General features: G+C 35.5%; 6 protein-coding genes and 1 long non-coding RNA gene across 7 annotated transcripts; 4 read left to right on the top strand and 3 right to left on the bottom strand.

Annotated features, from left to right (window-relative positions):
* The first annotated feature begins 485 nt into the window (after nucleotides 1–485).
* On the top strand, nucleotides 486–3,182 carry LOC120268332 (respirasome Complex Assembly Factor 1-like). Its single transcript, XM_039275768.1, has 4 exons — nucleotides 486–690; nucleotides 811–914; nucleotides 2,089–2,218; nucleotides 2,758–3,182. Exons 1-4 carry the CDS (start codon nucleotides 580–582, stop codon nucleotides 2,794–2,796), a joined length of 384 nt encoding a protein of 127 aa, XP_039131702.1. The 5' UTR covers nucleotides 486–579; the 3' UTR covers nucleotides 2,797–3,182.
* Nucleotides 3,183–4,174: 992 nt separating this feature from the next.
* Nucleotides 4,175–4,912, bottom strand: LOC120269059 (E3 ubiquitin-protein ligase CIP8-like). Its single transcript, XM_039276346.1, has one exon. The coding sequence runs from the start codon at nucleotides 4,910–4,912 to the stop codon at nucleotides 4,175–4,177; it is 738 nt and encodes a 245-aa protein (XP_039132280.1).
* A 5,631-nt stretch (nucleotides 4,913–10,543) lies between these two features.
* LOC120268291 lies at nucleotides 10,544–13,319 on the top strand. Its single transcript, XM_039275736.1, has 7 exons — nucleotides 10,544–10,608; nucleotides 10,690–10,997; nucleotides 11,364–11,457; nucleotides 12,181–12,299; nucleotides 12,380–12,487; nucleotides 12,732–12,824; nucleotides 12,996–13,319. Exons 2-7 carry the CDS (start codon nucleotides 10,704–10,706, stop codon nucleotides 13,053–13,055), a joined length of 768 nt encoding a protein of 255 aa, XP_039131670.1. The 5' UTR covers nucleotides 10,544–10,608; nucleotides 10,690–10,703; the 3' UTR covers nucleotides 13,056–13,319.
* Nucleotides 13,320–13,768: 449 nt separating this feature from the next.
* On the top strand, nucleotides 13,769–15,854 carry LOC120268284 (ribosomal RNA large subunit methyltransferase E). The gene is made up of 6 exons (XM_039275729.1): nucleotides 13,769–13,917; nucleotides 14,017–14,103; nucleotides 14,174–14,236; nucleotides 14,414–14,515; nucleotides 15,243–15,483; nucleotides 15,552–15,854. Exons 1-6 carry the CDS (start codon nucleotides 13,837–13,839, stop codon nucleotides 15,662–15,664), a joined length of 687 nt encoding a protein of 228 aa, XP_039131663.1. The 5' UTR covers nucleotides 13,769–13,836; the 3' UTR covers nucleotides 15,665–15,854.
* A 92-nt stretch (nucleotides 15,855–15,946) lies between these two features.
* LOC120268283 (protein FIZZY-RELATED 3) lies at nucleotides 15,947–18,638 on the bottom strand. The gene is given in 12 exon segments (XM_039275728.1): nucleotides 15,947–16,021; nucleotides 16,107–16,175; nucleotides 16,251–16,313; nucleotides 16,436–16,537; nucleotides 16,619–16,813; nucleotides 16,894–16,956; nucleotides 17,025–17,057; nucleotides 17,059–17,205; nucleotides 17,284–17,388; nucleotides 17,470–17,592; nucleotides 18,103–18,364; nucleotides 18,366–18,638. Coding segments are annotated over 12 exon segments (1,401 nt in total). The 5' UTR covers nucleotides 18,551–18,638; the 3' UTR covers nucleotides 15,947–15,967.
* Nucleotides 18,639–20,051: 1,413 nt separating this feature from the next.
* On the bottom strand, nucleotides 20,052–21,534 carry LOC120268753 (probable WRKY transcription factor 49). Its single transcript, XM_039276037.1, has 3 exons — nucleotides 21,165–21,534; nucleotides 20,919–21,065; nucleotides 20,052–20,677 (listed from the first exon to the last, which is right to left on the bottom strand). Exons 1-3 carry the CDS (start codon nucleotides 21,365–21,367, stop codon nucleotides 20,254–20,256), a joined length of 774 nt encoding a protein of 257 aa, XP_039131971.1. The 5' UTR covers nucleotides 21,368–21,534; the 3' UTR covers nucleotides 20,052–20,253.
* On the top strand, nucleotides 20,335–20,915 carry LOC120268754. The gene is made up of 2 exons (XR_005539008.1): nucleotides 20,335–20,453; nucleotides 20,526–20,915. It is a non-coding gene; the product is annotated as an uncharacterized LOC120268754 (long non-coding RNA).
* Nucleotides 21,535–23,911: the final 2,377 nt, after the last annotated feature.

Here is a 23,911-nt window from a genome sequence, read left to right as displayed (position 1 = left end):
AAACACTTTTTAATGTTCACTCAATCAAAGCTCAATAAAGTAATGAGGTGATTGAGCAGCCACTGAGCTCAACTGGTGGAGCCCATCATTTTTTGAAAAAATACACAAATCAAAATAATAAAGAAATATCAATGACCTCTTGATTTATAAACAATAAATTATTTGTATAAAATATTCGTTTTCGAAGAAAATTTGACATGCAGCATGAAGTGAGAATACATATGTTTATTGGGCTAGTTTCACGCTTGTGGACTTTCCGTTAAAATGGTGGACATTTATCACTATTCTGGAAATAATATATATATATATATATATATTTAAAAACAATTAAAATTTATTTATGTTAAGTGAACCAAAAGACCCAAGCCGAGCCATTGAGCCAAGCTTGAGCCGTTCCACTCGGCTAATCCACAGCACGTGAGCTCACGTGCCTACGCGCACGCTTTTTTCACGTGCAGCGGTGCACAGGGTTCCTCCCTCTTCTTCGTTTCTCTTCGAACTCTTCGTCGAAACCCTATCGCTCCTCCTCCTCGATCGCCGATCCATCATCTCCTCGATCACGATACTGTTTCTCCGAAGATGAAACGGAGCAAATCGGCAGCGAAGGCGGCGCACGCACACCAGCAGAATGGCCACGCACTTCCCTCCAAGTTCGCCAAACTGTTCGATCCGGAGGCCTCTTGGGATAAGGTATCCATCGCCTGAGTTTAGATTTATTTGATTTTTTTTTTTTTGGATGATTTGAGAAGAAATTAAGAGTTTATTGCCTTGTGATCTTGGGTTATGGATTGATTGAATGAAAAAATTCAGGATCAGTTGGGGGATGTGCTGCATTGGATTCGGCAAGTGTTGGGGCTCGTGTGTGGATTGTTGTGGGGCGCTGTACCTCTCGTTGGTGCTGTATGGATCGTTTTGTAAGTTCATAGTCCTTGAATCAGAGGAGACTTGCATGACTTGCTTGGTGAATTCTTGATTCTGTGTTTAATCTGTTCATACTGCATCTTGGTAGGCTTGATGTGAATAATCCTTATTGTTCTTTTTTTGTCATCTATGCATGATCTAGAACATAAAGTATAAGCATTATAAATTTGTCAGCTTTGTTTAATCTTGACTATCGATAGACCAAATTCGAGAGTTTCCATATTTAGAGGTAGAATTTTATCAAAGGATCAAAGTTGATATTTTGTTTAATGAGGGAGGAGACTTTGTAGCACCAATGATCTGGCACTCATTGGGCATTGCATATATTTAATATGCTAAGGTTAGTTAAAGAGAAATTAAGAAATAAACTGAAAATTTTTGCTCTGGGGCAATGTACTGCACTAAAAATTCTGCATTGTAGCTCAACCCTTTTGGTGAAGCATTGTTTCTATAGCAAATATCAGATTTTGAACTTTTTTTTTAAGACTATGGTGTTTAAAACCTCACTCCAGTATAATGTTCCATCAATGTCTGTGAGTAGCAATGTTTGAGGACATTAGTTGATGCTCTATGAAGAGTTCTGAAGCAAAAATGTGCTCATATTCCTGATAAATTAACTTTAAAAGCATGGTGAGCCATTGGTTGGGAAAATAATATTGTGGTCCTCTAATCACAACCGTGAAGTTTTTGTTACTCTATATTGTCTCCTGTCTTCCTGCTCAAATACTTGCATTAAATGGCTTAGTTACAGTTATAGCTAGAGATTCAATGTATATGCATGTACTGTATATATTTCTTTTCTTTGGTTTAACTCCTGGATTTAGATTTCTGTTGTCGCGTAAAGTTTCTAATGCTTCTTTTCAGAGTTTCAATTAATATCATTAGCTCTGTGTTTTGTACCTTACCTAATAATCATAAACTATCTTAGGTTGTTAAATAAGTAATGTATTGCTGGACAAAGTTATTTAAATTGCACAAGTCTGGCATAAATCCGATTTCCTGTTTTTAATTCTGCATTGCATTAGTTTCTTTTCATGATTAACTGAATGTTGCCTCAATTATCATGTATGTAAACTTAAAAAAAAAAAAAGGAGATGTTCTTTATTTATGGAATCAATCAAAACCTCTTTAGTATATTCTTCTCAGATGAATGTTTCATGTTGTCAGATTCCTGTTATTGTCTTCGGTGGTTATTTATGGATACTATGGGCACATTCTGAAGATTGATGAGGAAGAATTTGGTGGCCATGCAGCACTGCTTCAAGAGGGGCTCTTTGCATCATTTTCCCTTTTCTTGGTACTTTCGTTTGTTCTACACTCTCTTATTTCATATTATAAAAGTTTCCATCTGCAACGTAGAGTCAGAGGTAATGAATTAGAGATAGCCATGCCAGGGATTAGTGCCATCCTGTGAAGTTGGATTTGTTGTGGCCATGCTTTGAACCTATGATCGATGTGATTTGAATGACCTGGATATATATGTGCATACGGTTACCTTGTTTCATTAGACAAATGTCATTTTTACAAAATAAGTTTACCAAGTAAACAGCATTACTTGAAATTTAGTGCCATCCTGTGAAGTTGGACTTGTTGTGGCCATGCTCTGAACCTTATGATCGATGTGATTTGAATGACCTGGATATTTTTACAAAAATAGGTTTACCAATTAAAGTAGACTTCCCTCTGCATTAACAACAATTTACATTTTCCTAAGGCCTCCAACATCACAATGTGATTATGCAAAACAGCATTAGCTGCATTACTCGAAATTTAGAATGTTTACACACTGATGATGTGCTACTCTCTCAAAAACATGAACTTATTGTTTGATTGCAGCTTGCTTGGATTCTAGTTTACAGCTTGGGCCATTTCTAAGTTGCATCGGCCGAAGTTCTTTCCCCCTTATTTATCCATTTTCCATCACGGTTGTGATCTTCCAAGCTTGAAGTTTGCCCCTTAACAACAAAAGCTGAGTAAGAGATCATCTGCCCCATCTGAGAAACTCACTAATTGCATCTAAATTGCTTTTGTAGATTAAGATAGCTAGTCTTGCAGTAATTAATGCATTGTGAGTCAAGAGTATTTCATTAAACTTTCTTTTTCTTGTTTTGTTATTCTAAATCCTCTTTTTTTGCATGATAATGTTTCTCATTGAGAACCAACATAACTCCAGAGTGAGAAAAAAACAACACTTGTATTCAAGAGCATTCAAGATGCTCAGCCATATATGGAATCTTCAGCATGTTGTTCATTATTTTTAATTTTTTAATTTTTTGATCATTGATGACAGTATTGAAAAATTAGAAGATGAAATATGCTGTTGACAAAAAAAACCTCTTCATGTATGCACTTGAAAATTGTTATGATCATTAAATTAATATTTTTGCATATATATATATATATATATATATATATATAACTTATTTTGCACATTTATATGTAAATTCTCAAAAACTTTAATAGTGATTAAGTTAATATTCTTTACATTTATATACCCTAATGCTTTGCATATCTTACATCTTGTAATAATATCCAGCTAAAAACCAATATTTAAAATATTTATATATGGACAAACCATGAGATGGATTAAACCCTCAAATTTTCTTTGTGTTAGGGAGGACAAACAACAACAATTTAGGAATCTTATTTGGTGTAGTTATTATCTAGATAGTGTATCAAATTAAATACAGAATATTTATATGATGTTTTATATATATATATATATATATATGAAAAATTCACCCATAATTATTTTCTTTTAAAAAAAGCACTGTTTTAATTAGTATTTTTCTATTGTGGTCTTCTGGTATTCTTTGGCAGTGAGATTAAAGGAAGAATTGTGTAAAAAATCTAAGAAATTGACGAGATTTTAATTAAATGTTTAACCGAATTTTGTGCTTAATTTTACCCATATGTTCATATAAGTGCATGTGGGAAACATGGACTAAATAATAATAATAATAATAATAATAATAATAATAATAATAATAATAATAATCATGATATGTCCACCAAAAACATGAATCTTGTTAATCTACAGCATTCACACAAACAAACCATCAAAAAATCAGCAATTGAAATAATAAACCGGTGAAACAGAATAACAAAAACACTAATAACTCTGATTTAATACATAGTTTAATTTTCAATTTCCAAGAAACACATATATACAAATATCACACATATTATATATCTAGAACTGTTAATACAGTTTTCAAATATCTCTGCACTTAACTCTTCCTCATGATCATCTTCAAACATGCAAAGTGAATCTACAAAGCGGACAAGAATCCTTCCGTACAAACCAACCATCAATGCAATCTCCATGAAAAACATGAGAACAAGGCAAACGTTTGATGACATCACCAGAAACAAACTCTTCCAAACATATCACACAACTCACTGCTTCATCATCACTGAACACTACTTGATCAGTCACCAAGCTCTCCAAAAGCACATGTGATGCCGGACAAGCAACACTCAACTCATCAGAGTCTTCAAATGATTCCTGTAATATCTCATTTAAAACATCATCTTGCACAAGATCCGCGACATCCAAGTTGATGAAGATCTCATTATACGCGAAACAGATACCGTCTCGAACAAATGACACGATAACATTAGCGATATCGGCGACCATCCATCGACGTCTTTCGATCGGCAATGTTGCTCCGGTCGAGGTGTTCATGAACATAGTGTTGATGGCTAGTTCTGCAGAGAACCTTTGATTGAATTCTTGGATATCTAATATGAATGTCTTTGTTTCAGTTGTTGATGTGAGTTCATGTTGGTTAGAATTAATGAAACTTGAGATCAATTGAGAGCCAAAGTTTAAGTCAATTGTGAGTGAAGGAGGAGGTGGTTGGATGTTGGGTTCAAGACGGTGGAGATCCAAATTGCCTAATGGACTATGGATCATGTAGAACCAGTTAGGATCATGGCTGAAAGGGCTTTGGCGAACAAGACAAGAAGGTAAGATGGAAGAAGACATGGTTGTTTTCTTTTGATCACAAGACAGAGAGAGACTTAATTGGAAAGTAAAAGAAAGGTTTGATGATCTTTATATAACTAGTCATCACTCATATGATATGGTTTTAGTTTGAATTTGAGTAGGATTGAGTGAGTTTATATTTAGAAAGTATTTAAATTTAATAATTACTGAGGGATTGTTTTAAGATTTTATGTTTAAATTATGTTTGTTTTATTTATGTTGTTATCTTATCACCTATTGGGGATTTTATGATTATAAAAGGAAGGTATTTTTAAAAGGTAGAAATATATTTGTTAATTTTATAATTTGAATTTATTTTTTTTAAATAATGAGGATTTTTTTTTTAATAATAAATCGGGCCGGTTTATCTTTATTTCCACAAGCTGATAAATATTTTATTTTAAAAAAAATAAAAAGTTTAACAAATGCCAAATAACAAATTTATTTAAAATTTTAACAAAATAACTAATTCATTACTTTAAAATAAAATATTCATTTAATGTTTTTCATATCATACACCTTATGATAATATCTGGCTAAAAACCAATATATATATATATATTAATGGAGAAATTTAATATTTAAAAATTGTGATTAAAATTAACATTCTAAAATAAATAATTCCATGTAATGACAGATTAATTTTAAATAACATGACCAAAACAAACATACAAACTGTATTATGATTTTCATGGAATTTAAGGACTAATTATAGAAAACTAAATCAAATAAAGACTTGTTTATGACACACTTGAAAATAAAAATTAGATAACTTGAATATAATAGCATTCTTTTGGTAATTCATTTGTTTGTTCTTTGACGTGTTTAAAAAATCAATTAATATTTAAAAATAATTAATTACAAATAATTGCTGGACACAAGTTCTGATGGCGAGATCCACGGAGTTGCTGCATTGGTCAATCACTTCGTAACGATCATCGACACAACGACCAACACGAAGATTTCGGCTGTCCTCAACAATGATCTCTAACTTCGAATGTATGTCTGGGCATAAGTAGGGTCTCCCATTTGGTCGCTTGCTCACGCCCGGGTTACATAACATGCGCATCAACTTGAACACGGCAAATAAGGTTAAACAAAGGCGATGATGGTTAAATAATTCGTCAACATGTTTAAACATTATTGTAATTAAATAAACGAAATGATTAATATTTAAAAGTCGGAAAAAGTGTAATTAAACAAAGATTGAGAATGTTTAAAGGGTAATACTAAATGTTAAGTGTAAATCAACATTCTGCAGACCTTATGGAGTCGACCATTTTCGCCACCCGGTAAAATGACGAGCTTCCTTGATCCAAGCATTGAACGACTCGCGACGTTCGAATACATCTCACCCCAACGATCACCTCCGAGCAGATAATTCGACCAATGTGCCATATCCGATTTATTAATCAACCGATGATGAGCTTCGGGTGATATGGCCTGCAGTTCATTCACGGTATCATCGAAATCTTTAGCCGTGGATGCCCACGCAATGCGGAAGCATATAGACCCGAGCACTCCTCCCTCAATGCCTTCCCAAGTCCGACATTGGCTTTCATAAAATTGGCCTCCAAATGTCGAAGACGATGCGCATGTGGCGAAGAAGGGAAGACTCTCGCAATTGCGCTCACAAGGCCCTCGACTCGTCCGACACGAAGGTAATTATCTCATGATAATCTCCACCCTCGTATAAGGCATCGCCCAACTTAGATATGAACCAAGTCCAATTGGCATCGGTCTCGTTGTCGACTATACCGAAGGCGACGTAGAAAAAACCATTGTTACCATCTTTCCCTGTGGCACCCAGTAGTGTACCCCGATATTTTCCAAGGAGGTGGGTACCATCGAGAAATAGCAGCGGCCTGCAAGCCCTCTTGAATCCCACAATACACGCGCTGAAAGAAAAGAATGCACGTTTAAAACGATCACCGTCTCTCTCCACGATCGCAACGCTGCCGGGATTTGTCTCAGCCACCTTATCCACATACCAAAGCAAACAGTCATAGCTGGAGATGTCACTGCCGTCGAGGACCACCCGGGCATGCTCTTTTCCCAACCAAGCCTGCTTGTATGGTATGTGGACACCATGTTCCCGCAACATGTCCTTCTGAATGTCGATGGCCTTGTACAAGGGACGGTCCTTGAGCTTCTGAATCACTCGTGCGCTAACCCATTTTTTGGACGCTTTCGGATGTGACGCCGAACCTATGCCACCACCGCAAGTGTGTGACGGGTTGATTGTCTTGATTCCGAAAAGTATTTTTGTTATACTCTTTTGATGCATGAAGGCGTAACGACAAACCATCGGCAGCGATTCCATCGCATCCCGATGTTTTTCGTTCTTTATGAATTTGAAGTCAAAATTCCTTTTGATTGCATGATTTGAAGTACATCCCTCGAAATGTTCGACACGTCAAAACGTTGACCAATATCCAACGACAACACTTCGTAATGATCCGGCGAGGAAGTAAGACATCCCACACCGCCGTGGTCACCATGGGGATGAATGGGAGCACTCGCAGAATCCGAATTCCCTCGCCAACACTTCACCAAATGAAAAGATCAATATGTTAAGCGGAGAATATAATGTTTAGCGATAATGACAATAGTTAAACGTTAAATTAAATACTTAAACAATTAACTAATAACGTAAAGGACTAGTACAATATGTTAACCAGATGACTGGACATATTTAAACAATAATGACCCCGCACAACCGAAATAATTAAAAGAAAAAGGAACTTACAACGAGTAAACCTCGCTTTTCATTAGGATTCTGAGAATGGCACATTTTCATCGCCCTCGACGACAAGATCAACTACAAACGACATTTGAAGATGGAGTGGGACGTGACACATCCGATGGAAGTCAACATCGTTTTCTATTGGGCAAACCGCTTTTATATCCATCTGGTGTGATGAACTTAACCCTGACAAGAGAAACTTCGAGACCCCATCGCTCACATATCTCACCTAACACCAATTCCCAAGAAGTCTGAGTCGTGAACATTAGCACTCTTCCCTCCCCGTTGAATCTAGCAATACCACAAAAACTCTCCATAATATATCGGTCGAAAACCAAATCGTACAAACCTAATGAAATGAAGAACAAAACGAAGACGACGTAAGAAGAAGTAGAAGATGTAAAGAACAAAGCAGCGATCGAGCAGCAAAACAAAAAAAGTCGCAGCTTGTATGCATAGAGGTTAGATTAGACGTGATGTGATTGGGCGGTATTTTTTTCCCTCCATCCCAAGGGCAAAAAGGGAAATATATGTCATTGTCGCGAGGAAGACATGTTGTCATCGTTCGAATGAAAGTTCTCAACTCAACATGAGTCTCTCGTAAACGCTCAAGCTTTTTTTATGTTTAAACAGATACATATAGTGTTTAAAAATAACGGTTAACCTGTTTAACTAAAAGTCTATATCATGTAAATAATATGTTATTGTTTAAATTGAATGCTTTTCATCGACATCGCGTTGCTAGATGGGTACCTCCCCGGGTCATCTGTTTAAAACATATTTACGTATTTTTCTTAAACACCGTTGTCATTGTTTAAAGAGTAACTTGAGTATTGTTTAACTTTTTCTATTGTTTACAATGACGCTTTTTGTTTCCCACATTGTTTTTTTACTAGGTCTCGTTTAAATTTCGAAGTTCACAGTCAAATACGATTGTTTCGCTTTTATTTATAAAAGATTTACAACATTTACAACATTTACAAAGATTTACAACATTTACAACATTTACAACGTCCGCTCGGACTTTTGGACACTCACGACTCGACCCTCGATATACTGAAACAAGTGTCCATGACATTCGAATGCTCACAGTGGTTGCATAACAAGCGCATCAACTTGAACCTGCAAAACGTACAACATTAAAAAAAGGTTAAACAACACACATTCATGAAAACGACTATTAATCAATGTGTCATGGTAGGACTTAAACGAGCGATCCCGATAGTTAAACACGTAGCGTAATAGCTTGTACATCGACGTCATTTTTCTTAAACGTTAACGAGAAAGTCTCAAGTGGTAAATGTCAACCTCGTCTTAAAGGATGTTGACTGATCTCCCTCCTCTAGAGAATCCTCCGCAATCACGCAATACGTGAAAAACTTTCTTTTCATACCCAAGTCGAAATGCTCTCTTAATTGCTTTCCCGTCGTCCATCACTGGAGAATCCTCCTGCATTCGAGCGATTATGAGAGGACTTCGACTAGGGCGGGAAAAAGATAGTTTAACTAGTTCGGTGATTACGGCTAATCGATTCTCAAGATAAGGAAGAAGGCTCACGAAACATCCTTTCGAGATAGAGTGGTTGTCCATGGGAAGAGGAGGAAGAGGAGGAGGAGGAGGAGGAGGATGATGAGGGACGACGAGGAGTGGTTGTCCATGGGGAGGGTTCTTCCCAGTTATTTATGGTGTGAAGTCCACAGCGGTCGACTCTTCGTATCCAGAAAAAAAGTTAAACGCACGAGTGGCCGACATCGATCGATGAGAACGAACGGGTGTTCGGAAATTTATGTTACCGTGCATAAGAATTAATGCCGTCATTAATTCTACGCACGGATACCATAACCTCTGCCACCGCCACGTGCCACATGCCAACAATTCGGATCAAAGCGAAAAAGATCACCGCTTTACGCGAGACTTTGAGAATTTAAACGCTTTATGAATAGTTATACATGTAAAGATAATGTTAAAGCGGAGATGGGAAGTATTAAACGGATATGACAATTATTAAAACATATTAGTAAAAATATTTAAACGGATAATAGCAAATAGTTAAACATTATTTAAAAATATACAAATAGATAACCATAAAGCGAGAAGAACTTTTACAACGAAATGAACTCATCGTAATTCATTGCTCTTCTCGTCGTAATACAACTTTTACAACCATAAACGAGAAGACGACAATGGCACATGCTCGCCTCGACAATAAAAAATCGACTACGACTCATTTGAAGATGAAGTGCACTTGACCAATCCGATGGAAATCAATTTCATTTTACGTTCGGAAACCGATTTATATATTTCGTGTATGATAATGAGGAGAATAACAAGATGTAATGTAACTCCTGGCATTGTCTATCGAAACAGCAAAAGCCCTTCAAAAGGTTGAACATGATGTGATTTGGGCGCTTTCCTTTTCCCACTATTTTCGGGGCTAAAAAATGGGATTTCACAACATGGGACCCATTTGAAGTGAACGGTAGGGGAGTAAAGGGAAGTTAAACACTAACTGAAGGGCATGTCGTGGTGTGTAAAAGTAGGAGGGGGTTTTTGGGAAGTTTTGAAAATTACGAGGGGTGAACAGTAATTTTCCCTTTAATAAACCATAAACCAAAACACAAATAGGGTTCAAACTTAAATTTCAATGATAATGTAAAAAAATATTAAACTTTTAATTAGTATCTGTATTTAGGTATCATTATCACCAACAAATACGATAAAATTTTGATTTAATTTATAAAATAAAATATATGATCATTGAAATTATATTTCTAATTAATGGTTTATGTTTATTAATATATTTAATATAAATTAATTATTAAATTTAATTAATTAATAATTTTTTTTAATATAAAATTCACAGTTCACCATCAAAAAGCAAACAAGAGAAACCCCCAAACCAAAATCCATCGACCACGACGAGCTCTTTGGATCGAAACCCTCTTCATTCGTGAGTTTTCTCTCCTAATCAATCGATGATTTGCGTTCTAGGGCATCGATTTTGCTGAATTTGCGGTGTTTGTTTTCATAGATTGGTTTTCTCCGATGGCGTCCGGTGATGAAGCCATAGAGATTGATTCTCTTGAGAGGAGCTTGTTGAGCGGCGGCAATGGAGACGATGATGATGGGATGATCTTGTATGATGCGTCGTTTGAGGAGATGGAGGATAACTATGTCAATTACCATACCACCCGATGGGTTATCTATTCTCTGCTTCTCGTTCTGGCGTGGGGAATAGGGTTGATCATGTTGCTTTACTTGCCCATTTGGAGATTTGTTCTTAGGAAGGGTTTCCAATCCAGGAAGCTTTATGTGTCTTCTGATTGTATTGTCTATAAGGTTAGCTCGATGATTTCTTTAGAAAAGTTTTTTTTTTTTTTTCAATTAAAATTTTGATTTTATGATTGTGTCCTTGTTGTGGTGTTGAGAAGAAATCTTAAGTGTTGAAATTTTGTGCTATATTTCAAGTTATGCATGTTTAGCAGTATATAAACTTTCTTTGGTTTTGTGATAGTTAAAGGATGTAGCTTTGTCTGAAAATTGTTTGTTGTTAATATGAACCAATGATTTTCATTGCAAATACATCCTGAAGAATGAACTTTCTGATATGCAATCATACTCTTCATGTGTGATCCGGAGATGGTCGTCTTTGAGTCATGTATTTTATTGTCTGCACTTAGATTCTCTTATTTCGTTGCAGTGCAGGTTACAAAACCAGTGATCTTTCCTTGCTTTGGGATTTTCAAGAGGGAGAGGCATGTCCTACTCCCTTCAGTTGTGGATGTTGTAGTTGAGCAAGGTGAGTGGGAAAGATACTGTATTTTCAGTGAAGCATCTAATGGTTCTTGCTATTCCAATGCTTTAACCTGTTGTTCTTGTATGTGTGATGTGCATTATTTTGGTGCTGTATTGAGAGTAGTCTGATCACGTAAGAGCATATGATCCTCATACTGGTTGTGCTGTACCCATCAAAGAAATGTTTGTCGGCAAACACCATCTAGTTTGCCTTTACTCTTCGAGCTCTCTACTGCCTTTTGTGTACATGTTTAATGGCCTTAAATCATCTATCCTTTTGCCATAACCGGAATAGATGTGTATATTGTTAAAGTATTTCTCAAGACAGGTAACTTCTAGTTTCATTATAATTTAATCTGGACTCAAGAACTATAAAATGTTTGATAATTTTTTGAAGAAATGATAGTAAGCTGATAAAAGTATAGGTGATTTTGGGGCTTTCTCGATATTGGTCAATTCGATACAGATGTCAATGTGGGGCACACTTGCTTGTGCTCTCCATCTGAAAATAAGGACAAAATTTTTGATCTTGGGTGGTCGAAATCAAAGAGCCCTATGTTTAGAAAAGCCTTTTCAGTTAACATGCTTGGTAGAGGCCATGAGCCATTTTTATTATATTTACCTCTCTTAACTTTGTTCATGCTTTGTTTAGTGGCACGTTTTAGAAACAATTGGGCACCATAACCTTCCATTGAGTTGTTTCATTCATAACTGTTACTGTTGACAGGATATCTCCAATCCTTTTATGGAATATATTCTGTCAGAATCGTGAATGTGGGTGTTAGAAGACCCGCAAGTGATGGTGTTAAAATCCTTGGGGTTGCCAATCCAAGGGCTTTTCGGAAGGTATTTCTAACAATAGGAGGTAGTCTATGTTCATCAAGCTGAAATTGTCTAAATCATTCATTCTATTTTGCTTCATCAAGGCTGTTCTGACACTCCTTGCAAGTATGAGGAGAGAAAGCTTTAGTCAGCAACCCTATGCCACTGAAGGCACACACAGTTTTGATTCTGGACGTCCACATGGTGCTTTGGTAATACTGAAATATTTCTATACAGCCAATATTTATTTGAACACATACGTATATATACCCTTCATCGGTCCTTTTTTATGTAATCAAAGATGTCCACCTCTATGTTTCCCAAGTTTATCTTTCAATACGTCCCGTCCCACTTTATATGTCGTGGATTAAAATAAAAATCTAATTTGTAAATGAAATTTCGTTTTCTTTATCCTAATGATGAAATTAATTGGGTTTCTGTTTCGATTAATTGCAGATGGCCACAAGATTCTTAAGAAACAATGGCCTTTTGCCATCCACCAGTGAACATATACTTCAGAGGCTTGAGCAAGTTGGAAGTTCTGTGAAGGTAAAAATAAAATAAATATCATGGTTTTAACATCCATAAGGACTCTAATTTTCCGAAATACTTCTAATAATAACTTCAGATGTGCCCTCTAATGACCATGGACATTTTGATTATTCTTTTATTTATTGATTCCCACTGCTGACAGTAACTTGGTTGTCCATGAAAATGCAGAGAGTGCAGGCACTGATTGAGAAGCAAAATCAAAATTCAGAATCAGAAACCACAATGTGAATCAAGAAGAAGCCTTCACATTATGTGTAGGTTTTTGGTTTTAACTCTGTTTACCGTTCTGTTGGGCATGATCGAATTAATGATGTGGCTTATGATACGTCCACATTTTCACCGATGTCTTATTTGCCGTATTTTTGTACTGTTGTTACTAAGGTTTGTATATTTGTATCTCTTCTGCAGTTGTATTTTGTACATGCTCATGAATCAATACTACTTTTGTTTGTGAAACTTTGTGTAATGTAGCAGACAGTGTATTTGGTACTCTATTTGATCCAACCAAGCTTTTTTTTATTTTTTGGCTAGTCATGTGTCACATGAATTAGCCACTTTATTATCTCTTTACTATGATTCTTATCACATTGTTAAGTTCAGTGTGATTTAGGACTAATCATGTAATTAGAAGTGAAGAGTTTCTTTTAACAAATCCATTACTACTGTATATGAGTACTGGGAAGAAACTACTAACAAATAAATTGAATTATTCCCTCTGCCCAAGATATTAAATTAATTAATAAATTTAAAATAAAATATTAATTTCAAATTTTATCAGGAGTGGAATTTTTTTGTTGGAAAAATAATAAGTAAATAAACTATAGAAAAAAAATAAATAAATATATATATATATATAATCATGGGTAGTAAACTGTAAAAGTATACAAATATATAAAAGGACTGAGAAGATAATTAGAAAATAATTGAGGGGGTTTATTGAAGATTTTCTTGGCGCACCATTCTGGTTTAGGGTTTAGGAATTAGGGTTTCTCCGGCCATCGACGTCACGATGAGCGGCGCCGCGGGATCGCCGGACTTCTTTTGTCGACAAGCTCAGCGCCTTGGCTACGTCGCTCGTTCTGCTTTCAAGGTCACCCTGTTTGGCCTTCCCATTTTCTTTTTCCGATTCAATTGCTTCAGTGTTTTGAGGGTTTTCAAGCAAACTCTGGCTTTGTTTCTCGTTTTGCAGTTGCTGGAGATGCAGAAGCAGTACAAGCTTATAACCCCTGGAGCTTCTGTTCTTGATCTTGGATGCGCTCCTGGTGCTTGGCTTCAGGTTCCCCTCAAGAAAAATGCCTTCTTTTTGAATTTCTTCTTGGTTTCTTAGTGGCTTTGAATGTATTTAGGTGGCATGCCAGAGCTTAGGTCCTTTGGAGAAGGGAGGAGTGGTTGTTGGTGTGGATGTGAAGGTCTGTCTCTTCATCCCTTGCTCTGATAAACAACTTTTCACTGTGTTTGGATTGAAACTTTGAAAGATAATAGAAGAAAAGAATAAAAAAAAAAAATTATCAATTGATTTGATTTTCAATCAATCCAAACTAGGTTTGATTGTTTTCTTTTGATGTTTGCTGTGATTTGCAGAGCAGAAGGTGAAGGTTCCTTCTTCTCATTGTGACTCAAGAGTGAGGACTGTTTGTGCTGATGCTATGACTCTTCTTAAAGATCATGCTCGAGCTCTCTCACCACAGGTTTGTTGTTTCCTCTGTTCTTGGATTTGCTGGACTTCAAACAATTTTTTAATATGAATGTGAAACTTGTGTTTTGCTTGTATATTGTTGTTTTTTCATATTAATGAAGTGGCCCTGAGAAACATTGTTCTCAAACATCTATATAATTGTAACAATCGGAAAATTATCTCCTCTACCACTTGGAGGTTAGAATGATTGAAAAATTGCTTAGAATATGACTCTTTGTGACAATTGAGTTTTTCTTTTTATCTTATCTTGGGTTGCACCAAAGTTCAATTTTCTTATATGAATGAGAGACTTGTGTTTTGGTTTGTATGTTGTTATTTTTTTTTTTTCATATTAATGATTACTTATATAGTTAAAATATCGGTCTTTATAAACATTGTTCTTAAACAACTATATTATTGTGCCAATTGGGAAGTTATCTCCTTTTTGCTTGGAGGTCAAAATTGCTTTGAATATGACTCCCATGGACTTTTGAGTTTGAGTTTGATGTTCAACTTCAAGTGTTACTTTTTGTTATTATGAAAAGAAGGCTTTTTAAACAAATGTGAGAACTAGTGCCTCATGTCGAATGTATTACTTGTGTTTGTGACCTTTCATCTGACTAAGCTAATGATTGTAATATAGTTACTGCTGATTATATTTTGCAACAAAGACATCCGAATGATTTTGTTTTATCGTTGTATGGTGAATTAAAGATTATATGTGTAATCTTTATTTTCAGGAGAAGGGCTTTTCTGTCATACTATCGGACATGTGCCCTGTTGTTTCTGGTATCACCACCAAAGATGCAGCTTTATCTGTTGAATTGGGAAGGCGAGCTCTCTCATTGGCTGTCAGCAAGGTCTCATTATCTGGTTCAGCTGATGATAGTGATGACAGAGAACCTGATGCAAATGAAGCTGGTGTTCTCCGGCGTGGGGGCAATCTTGTTATAAAGCTTCTCGAAAGCGAAGATGTACAAGGTATAATTTTTTTCACCAGCTTTCTACTGGACTATTGTATTGGTACTCAACTCGTGATTGTATTGCAGGATTTTCAAAATTTTGCAAGTCTCGTTTCAAGAAGGCATCGATGTTAAGGCCTAAGGCGACTAGATCTTGTTCTCGAGAGATATACCTAATATGCCAAGGTTTATTAAAGTAGCTGGAATGCCAATTGACGATGTTGGAATCGCCGTTTGACTCTGTAAGCACAACAAATGAGTAGGAATTTTATTGGAAGTGTGCTTGAAATGATCATATGATTATCCTGATTGCACTAGTGAAAACATCTCTCCACGGAGTGTGGGATGAAAACATTTTTCAAATCATAAATAATAATACAATGAATTTTTTCTTTTTGAATGGCTTTGTTCTGGCTTAGCATTAACGCTCTTGTTTTGTTAGTCCTTTACAAAACAATAGAAAGAATTGTTTCAGCTTTTTCACAAAGGTTGAAGTGTTCTTGTCACCGAATATGGGTTCTGCCCAGTGACCAAACTCCGGTCTCTCGGACAGGGGTCTGTGCAAGTAAGATGAATATTTGATTAGAATAGAATGCGAAGGGAAAAACAACATAATCTTCTTTTATTGATGTCAAAGCTTACCGGTGTTTTCATGGATGGGAAAACATTCCAAAATCTCAATGTCTCGTCCCCGGCTCCGGTCACAATTGTCTGCAAAATAAACATAGTGTTATGCGTGAAATACAGTGAAAGAAGATCAGTGATTACTGAGAGTCCGTTTTGAACCTGTCCATCTGGCGAAACGGCGAGGTAGAGTACCCGGAGAGTGTGACCGGTCAGTGTAGTTATCTGTTTTCATATCATCAAGTTCAGTGATGCTAGAAATTTATTCAAAATTTAAGCGTATCTGTTATTTATGTTATCTGAAATGCATTATGTAAAATTAAGAGAATACAATCAGGAACTGATACCTTGCTCATGGACGGATATTTCCATACCATAATCTGATTCTGGGAATACCCATGAGTGCTGACTAGCTCATTTACATTCTTACTCCATGCTAGATTACAGACCTGCATAAAAATGGTTTCTGAGAACTATCAAAACTGCAAATTTAATTGACATTGAAAGACTGTTGCAATTCAATGCATCACCTGACTTCCAGTGTCTACAAAATTCAGCATATTACTGTTCACTGTGTTCCAGAAACGGATGCATCGATCTGCAGTTCCACCTCCGGACGCAAGAAGGCCGTGCTGATGCGGTGACCAGGCGATGGCTTTGACTGCAGCTGTATGCTCTATGAGTTTCAAAACTGGCTGCTGAGAGTGCTGGTTCCATACTAATAGCTGCAGACATTTCGACCAGAAGCCGTCAATTCATTGCAACAAGTATTAGTTTGTGATCATTCAGAGTACAAGAACAGCACCTGATTGTCATTTCCACCCGATGCCAGCTCTCGATCATCGTGAGACCATTTCAACCCACATATCTGTTAGAGAAATTTAGATGAATGAGGACCAAAACTATAGAATCATTGATTCAAGCAAAACATATTACCTCTGATCGATGGCCGGTGAGCTTGCTCACAAAAGTCACTTGAAACACGAATATCATGTTGAAGAATGTTTTTGTCTCGGCCACCAGAGGATAAAATGCGCGAACTCCATGTGAGAACTCCAGTCCTCGTCTGTCGTCCTCCCATCGTGCGAATCTTTTTGCACCTTGTGCTGTCCCATATCTGTCATATATGTATTTGTTGGATTTCTGATAACATGAAACCATACAGAGTGATATTTCTTGCATGGTAGATCAGTACCTGAACATCGCCAAGAAGTGTTCCTATCGCTAGATATGATCCTTCTCGAGTCCATTGAACTGAACAAACACCATCTCTTGGGCCTAAATCGCATAGCTTCGTCACCTGTGTACACAATAGAACCGACAAATTTTACTACATTTTACGGCATGTTTGCTTACATTTCTCATAAAGAGAAAATAGAACCTTGCTTGTTGTTGCACTCCAGAGATAAACACACGTCCCCAGTCCAACTGCGAGTACATTTTGCGATGACCAATCGACAAGGTTAAGGTAAAAGTCATCTTGTAGTGAAGGGGCATCCAGAACCTGCAAATTTTATACTATAAAAAATTATGAACTTCTATGCCTTAAAAAGTCGGCAATCTAGACAATTAGAGAATTCCTTGTGGCATAACTCTAGAAACAGTACATGAAAAGCACTGCAAAATAGCGAAGGATTCATAATTACTGGCAATGTGGGAACTTTTGTTTGTCTATGAACAATTGGCCTAAATCTGATTGAGAAATGGTTACAAATTCACTGCTGTACAATGCACTATCAACTAAATCTAGTTCTCAATTTCACATACTCCCACAAAGCTAAAAGCAAAACCCAATCTTTGAATCATGAACAATTGGTATGATCTGATTGCTAATTGGTTCCAAATTCACCGCAATATAAACTACAATCCATACAACTAACTATCAACAAAATCATAAAAAATAGATTAAATTTGATTGAGAAATGGTTCCAAATTAATTCAGTTCTCAGTTTCAAATATATATTGAAAAAAATTCAATCTTTGAATCATAAACAAAGAACTAGCTTTTGCAAACCTTGTGAGGAGTTTTGGGGACCTTCCTGGGAACCTTAGGAGGTGTTGATACTTCCCCATATCCACCACCAGCCTGCCCCGACGACACCCCAGAGAACGGCGAGCTCGGCCCTGAATGATCAGTCTTAAACCGAAACAAATTCTTATTCGGACTTATCGGTGACGCTTGCCCCGGCGAGCACATTGCCGAATCATCTCCAAGAAGCTCAGCTCTTAACAATCTTGAGTACAACTCGTTTCCCCCTTCCTTCACCGGGCGAAGTCTTATCCGTCAATCCAAAGTTCTGGAGCCTCGACGACGATCTACAAGGAATGAATCTATCGCTGTAAGTGGTTTTTGATGGAGAAGATAGCTTGGGGATAAGAGGGAAGTGGGTTGGAACTGGTTCAATGTGGAGAGAGGCTTCCATGCCGGCCGGAAGGTTTAGCCGGAATTTTCTTGAATCCATGGATTCCGGCGAACCCTTGATCCGTTTCCCTTCTTCCTTTCTCTGGATTGGATTGAGAGGAGGAGGGATTGGAGGAGATGGAGAGCTGGAAGAGCTGGAAGAGAGGGAAGGAGAAGTTCAAAGATTGGATTTTTATTTGGAAGAGCTCTTTTGCCTCCAACGGTCACCAAACTAGCCGTTGGAGTTTAAATTTGAAAATAAAACCCCTATGCTTTCCTTTAATTCTTATCTTCTCGTTTTCTTATACTAATATCCCTGCAAAATCACAAAATTAGACCTAAACCCCTGATAAACTAAGATATATATATATATATATATGTGAAAACATCGTCTAAGTACGTACTTAGATGGTGTTTTTTAGGGATGTTTGACTTAGAGCCATTAGATCAGTCATGTTTCTAATGGCTCTCAGTCATGTTTTTTTTTTACTTTTTATATTGTTCAGTACTGTTATAAACTGTTTGTCACTACAAAATGGATCAACACAATCGTTAGATGCAAATCCAATAGTTACTGTAGTGTACATAGATTTAAAAATCTAGGGGCATACCATGTCCTTATATATGTTAAATATTGTTTTTTTATCCATCACTTAAATATCTTGAAATTTATTTATACTGTTTCATCCATGATTTATCTTAGTTAGGTGTATAAATAAAATAATTACATAAATAAATATTTTTTAAAATATAAATTGAGTATATAATGATGAATTAAAAATAATATAAAATCATATAAAAAACTACATATTTATTTTCAACCATCAGCAAAAAACTATACATGGTTAATAAGACTAGAGGGAGCCCATATATCTTATTTTTCTAAGAATATATACATATATATATATATATATATATATATACAACAGTTTGTTTGACCAAAAATATTTTAGTTATTGCTGAATTTTTTAAGATGCTATGGATGCATATCTTGCTTAAACTTGAGAGAAGTATTAATGGTGACATGCATGACTGATGACTTGATGCTCTCTCATTATCAATCCAAATCAATAGGTTCTAGTTTGAATGACAATTCAATCTTATCTTGAAATAAATGTTAAAAAAAAAGTGAGAATTTGTCTTGTTTTAAACTTCAAAGAAATCATCAATTAATTGCAGGCAGCATAACGTTGATAAGAATTTATCTTTACTGTTTTTACAACTGAAGTTTATATGTAAGCATACATTAATTAATTTCTTAAAGTTTGATGCTTAATTAACTGTGATTTATTCACTCAATTAAACGGACAAAGTAATTAACATTTGACTGTTTCTGCTGAATCTTGACCAGGCAATATGATCTTGAAAAGTCATTTGATGTTTGATGGATGAATTGAGTCTTAATTGAGCTTTAAAAAGATATCAATTGAGGGATATATGATTTGATAGATTCATATATATATATATATATATATAAAATCAATCCAAATTAATTAATATGACAATTCAACCATACATTATTATGATTATGGTTTAACATTGATGAGAAATAGGTGCATCAGTTAACAAACAACTGCTTTCATTTATTATTAAAGGGTCCCTTTTCCTTTTAACATGATTGAACATGCCTCCAATTTGTCCAAATCCATGCATAACAGTTCTCAATCCATAGAAAATCATTGGTATATTTTACATTTGAATTCTGCATAATGCTTAGTACATAAAACTATATATTTATCGCTTATTAATTTCACTTGTCGACACTCAAATAATGCTGGAGAGTACGCTTGGAGACCACGAAAGTGACGACGAATAAGAAGGCGATGAAGCTTGAGAAGAAGAAGAAGTATTAGTATTCGAAAAACAAGGCTTCCTAACAAGCAATGGAACAATGTCTTCCAACAACCCTTGAGGGCTTTCCATAACATGATCAACATCGATGATCGCCGTATTCTGTTGCTGCTGTAATTGTTGTTGTTCTAGTTGTTGTCCCAATTCTGATACATTGTTTATTTGAATCTTTGTTTTCTTCATAGGGAATTGCTGAGGCACCGGCGAGAGGATGTGCGAATACGCATAATGGAGATGAAGTCCTTCATATGTGACGATGAGAGTTTCCGGATCGTCTATTGATCTTTCGACTTGTTTCTTGGCATTGCAACGTGGGTTGGTGCATCTGTAATAACTCCTGAAAAAGATTCAACAATATTGTAAATGATGCCGGAAATGTCGGTGGTCCTGCCAAATTCAATTGTGTATATCTACTTGTATTCCACTTCATTTGATTTTATGGTAATCGAGTGTAGCATTCAATGATCTCTTTGTGTCAGTGAGAATTTTTTGGTGCAGAGCAACAACAACAACAACAACTGTTTTAATTAATTCTCTTCGCTAAGAAATTTAATTGAAACAGTGAGATTAAAAGAGACCTTGGATTAGGACTGTTCTTGATAGTCTTTTGTCCATACTTTCTCCATTTGTATCCATCATCTGCAAGGCCGGCACTTCCGCAACTTTTGATCTTCAATGTGTACTTATTCTCCATCTTTCCCATTCCTTTCTCCGGCATCGAAACTCTGAATCAAATTAAACCAAATCATAATTATTAAACCAATAATCAATACTACAATGAAATTAAATATATGTACTATATAAAAACCTGAACATGAACATACACTGGTCTAGGACCATTGATGGAGAGAGCACTCTCAATGTCACCAATGGTTGGTCCGGAGTAAACGGTAGAGATAAGCTTGTTGATGATGCTTTCTCTATTCATATCGTCGACCATCATCGCATTCGAAGAGACAAAGAAGGGAGACTCATTGTCTAAAAGCTCTCTCACAAGCTCTTCTCCTGATTCACTTACTTCATCCATTAAGAATAAGTTAGGAAGAGATATCAAAGAGATGGTTGATTTATATAGTTATCATAGAAACAGAGAAGAATAAGAAAAAGAAGAAGAAGGAGAAGACAAATTAAGGGAAGAAGAAATATTGTTTGAAGACCAATGTACCCTTCTAGTTGATTACTATAAAATCTTACAAGAACTTTGCATGTAAGGATGCTTTATTTAGTGTGTTGATGGAGTTAGCTACCATAAGTGGACTAGTTCCACCATGAAAGATCATCCAACAAATGCACAAGGGTCAACCACTTAAAGAAAGATTAGATGGACCATTCAACTAATGCATATATGTAACCCTTTTAATTTTGTTTTTATTGTGTATTAGGATTAGGATTAAGATTAAGGATTAGGATTATATGATGATGGAGAAATTAAAAGTGTATATAAAGGGAGGGTGCATGAGTTTGTGTGTCTCTTTCCTAACAAGTAACTACCACACTAGAGGGAGCAAGAAGGGGTCTTTAGAGAATTAAAAGCATCTCACCTAACCTTCCTTCTCTTCTCTCTACTTAATTCATTTTACCTCTTCTTCCAAACCTTTGCTTTGTGCTTGTTTTATCACCTTTCCACCTTAAAGAGTTTTACTCTTCTTTTATATCTTCTAAGGAAGATGCTTTAATATAAATCAAACAAAACATCAATGATTCACTCCTTTATATATATATAAATATATATTCATTCAGATCTCTCTCTCCTTTAACTTTCTCTTAATGATATTGTTTTTTATTTTGTGTAATAATGAAATCAAATTAATACATTATTGTCACAAGGTGTGGTCCACAACATATGGTCCTTGACTTACAAGTAAAAACTTCAATTTAGGTTTTAAATATGTTCACACTTAAAGTTAGTCATTGTATTTAACTCCTTCATTATCAATATAGTGATATATAATTATAATTCCATTACTCAAATAACATCAATCATCTTTTGCTTGATGTAATAACTAATATGACCATAACATGTTATATATCCACCAACTTTAACATTTTAGGTAAAACAATTACATATAAGCCTAAAGATTATTATATATCTAAACATTAATCAATAAAATTATCATCAAATTAATACACCTGTTTTTAAGTATATATACAAAGATCATTGCTGAACTTGACACCTATATCATATAATGAAACCAAATTAATATGAAGTTCGACGACGAGGGTAGTTTAGTAATTTTATCATGGATTTACTACTTCAATTACGTAGCCACGCATGGGGTTTGACTTTTGGAGAAGAGACAACATAAGAGACCTAGTGATATGTCACGTTATAGTACTAACATATATATATATATATATATATATATATATAACTTCAGTTACTAATTACTATTCAATGCTGCCACACAAGTCAGCCTCATGCAAATGCATTTGCATGGATGGAAAACAAGTGACTGAGAGATCAGCAACGTAGAATGAGAAGGAGACAAAGGGGTTGACTTGCAGGGAAATTAAATGGTAAGAGGTGGTGGTGAGAAGTCAACTCCTCCTTGCTCTTATCTTTGATTGTGATTATGATGAAGCAAGAAGTCAACGGCATGGTGGGGGCTTTGCATGAATGAATGAATGAATGAGTGAGTGTTGCTTGCTGCTGTGAATTTTGTCTCTTAGTGTCACGGGTAACAAGATTGAGTTGCTGGATCTTTGTCTCTTTTCAATCTCTTGAATGGACATGACTCTAAAACTATAATCCTTCTCTCTACTCTTCATCTCTTATTTTTCTTTTTCTTTTTTAATTTTCATATAAATATATATACATAACATATATATATATCAATGTGGTATGTATGTGGTCATTCATTCATTCATTCGTTGTATATGAATTATGAGAAAAGACATAGAAGAGATGTGGTGGTTTTGGTTCTTGTTTTTTGAAATTTTAGTTAATTTGGAGGAAATTAATAAATTAAAGATCGATGTGTTTTTGATAATGAATGATGTGTTTGTAGTAAACTAGATATTGACATCTTTTGGTATCTTTGATTTGATGTATTTCATTTGTTGGTTGGGTCAAACGGTTTGTACTACCCACGGAAAGATATGAACTAACTCATGGTTGACTTCCCACAAATCTCATGTCCCATGAGGGCCCTATGGTTTTTGAAAATTTTTGAATTTTTTCTCTTATATTTTCCTATTATTATTATTATTATTATTATTAGTATAGCTATATCTATATATATCATATAAAAACTAGTGACAGTGCTTCCTCTCTTTCTTTTTTTTTTTTTACCCACATGACCAGAATGCTGTTGATCTAAGGAGAAATTCATTTGGGTAATTAACTTAGTCAGATTTGCTTTTGTGAGGGAGTTTATTATTATTTTTGAATAAGTGAATGAACCATAATTTATTGTAATAAAAGAGAATTATAGAGGGACATACATATAAGAGAAAAGGAGGAGAGATAGATCATCGAAGGTGAAAAGACTCAAACAAAACGGAAAAAGACTAAAGACAAAACAAGACAAAAAAAAATGAGGTAGAGGCCATCCACGATGAAAGAGACACC

This window comes from Dioscorea cayenensis, chromosome 9 (assembly GCF_009730915.1).
Source record: "Dioscorea cayenensis subsp. rotundata cultivar TDr96_F1 chromosome 9, TDr96_F1_v2_PseudoChromosome.rev07_lg8_w22 25.fasta, whole genome shotgun sequence".
Lineage (NCBI taxonomy): Eukaryota > Viridiplantae > Streptophyta > Magnoliopsida > Dioscoreales > Dioscoreaceae > Dioscorea > Dioscorea cayenensis.
This window is presented reverse-complemented; position numbering and strand designations above follow the sequence as displayed.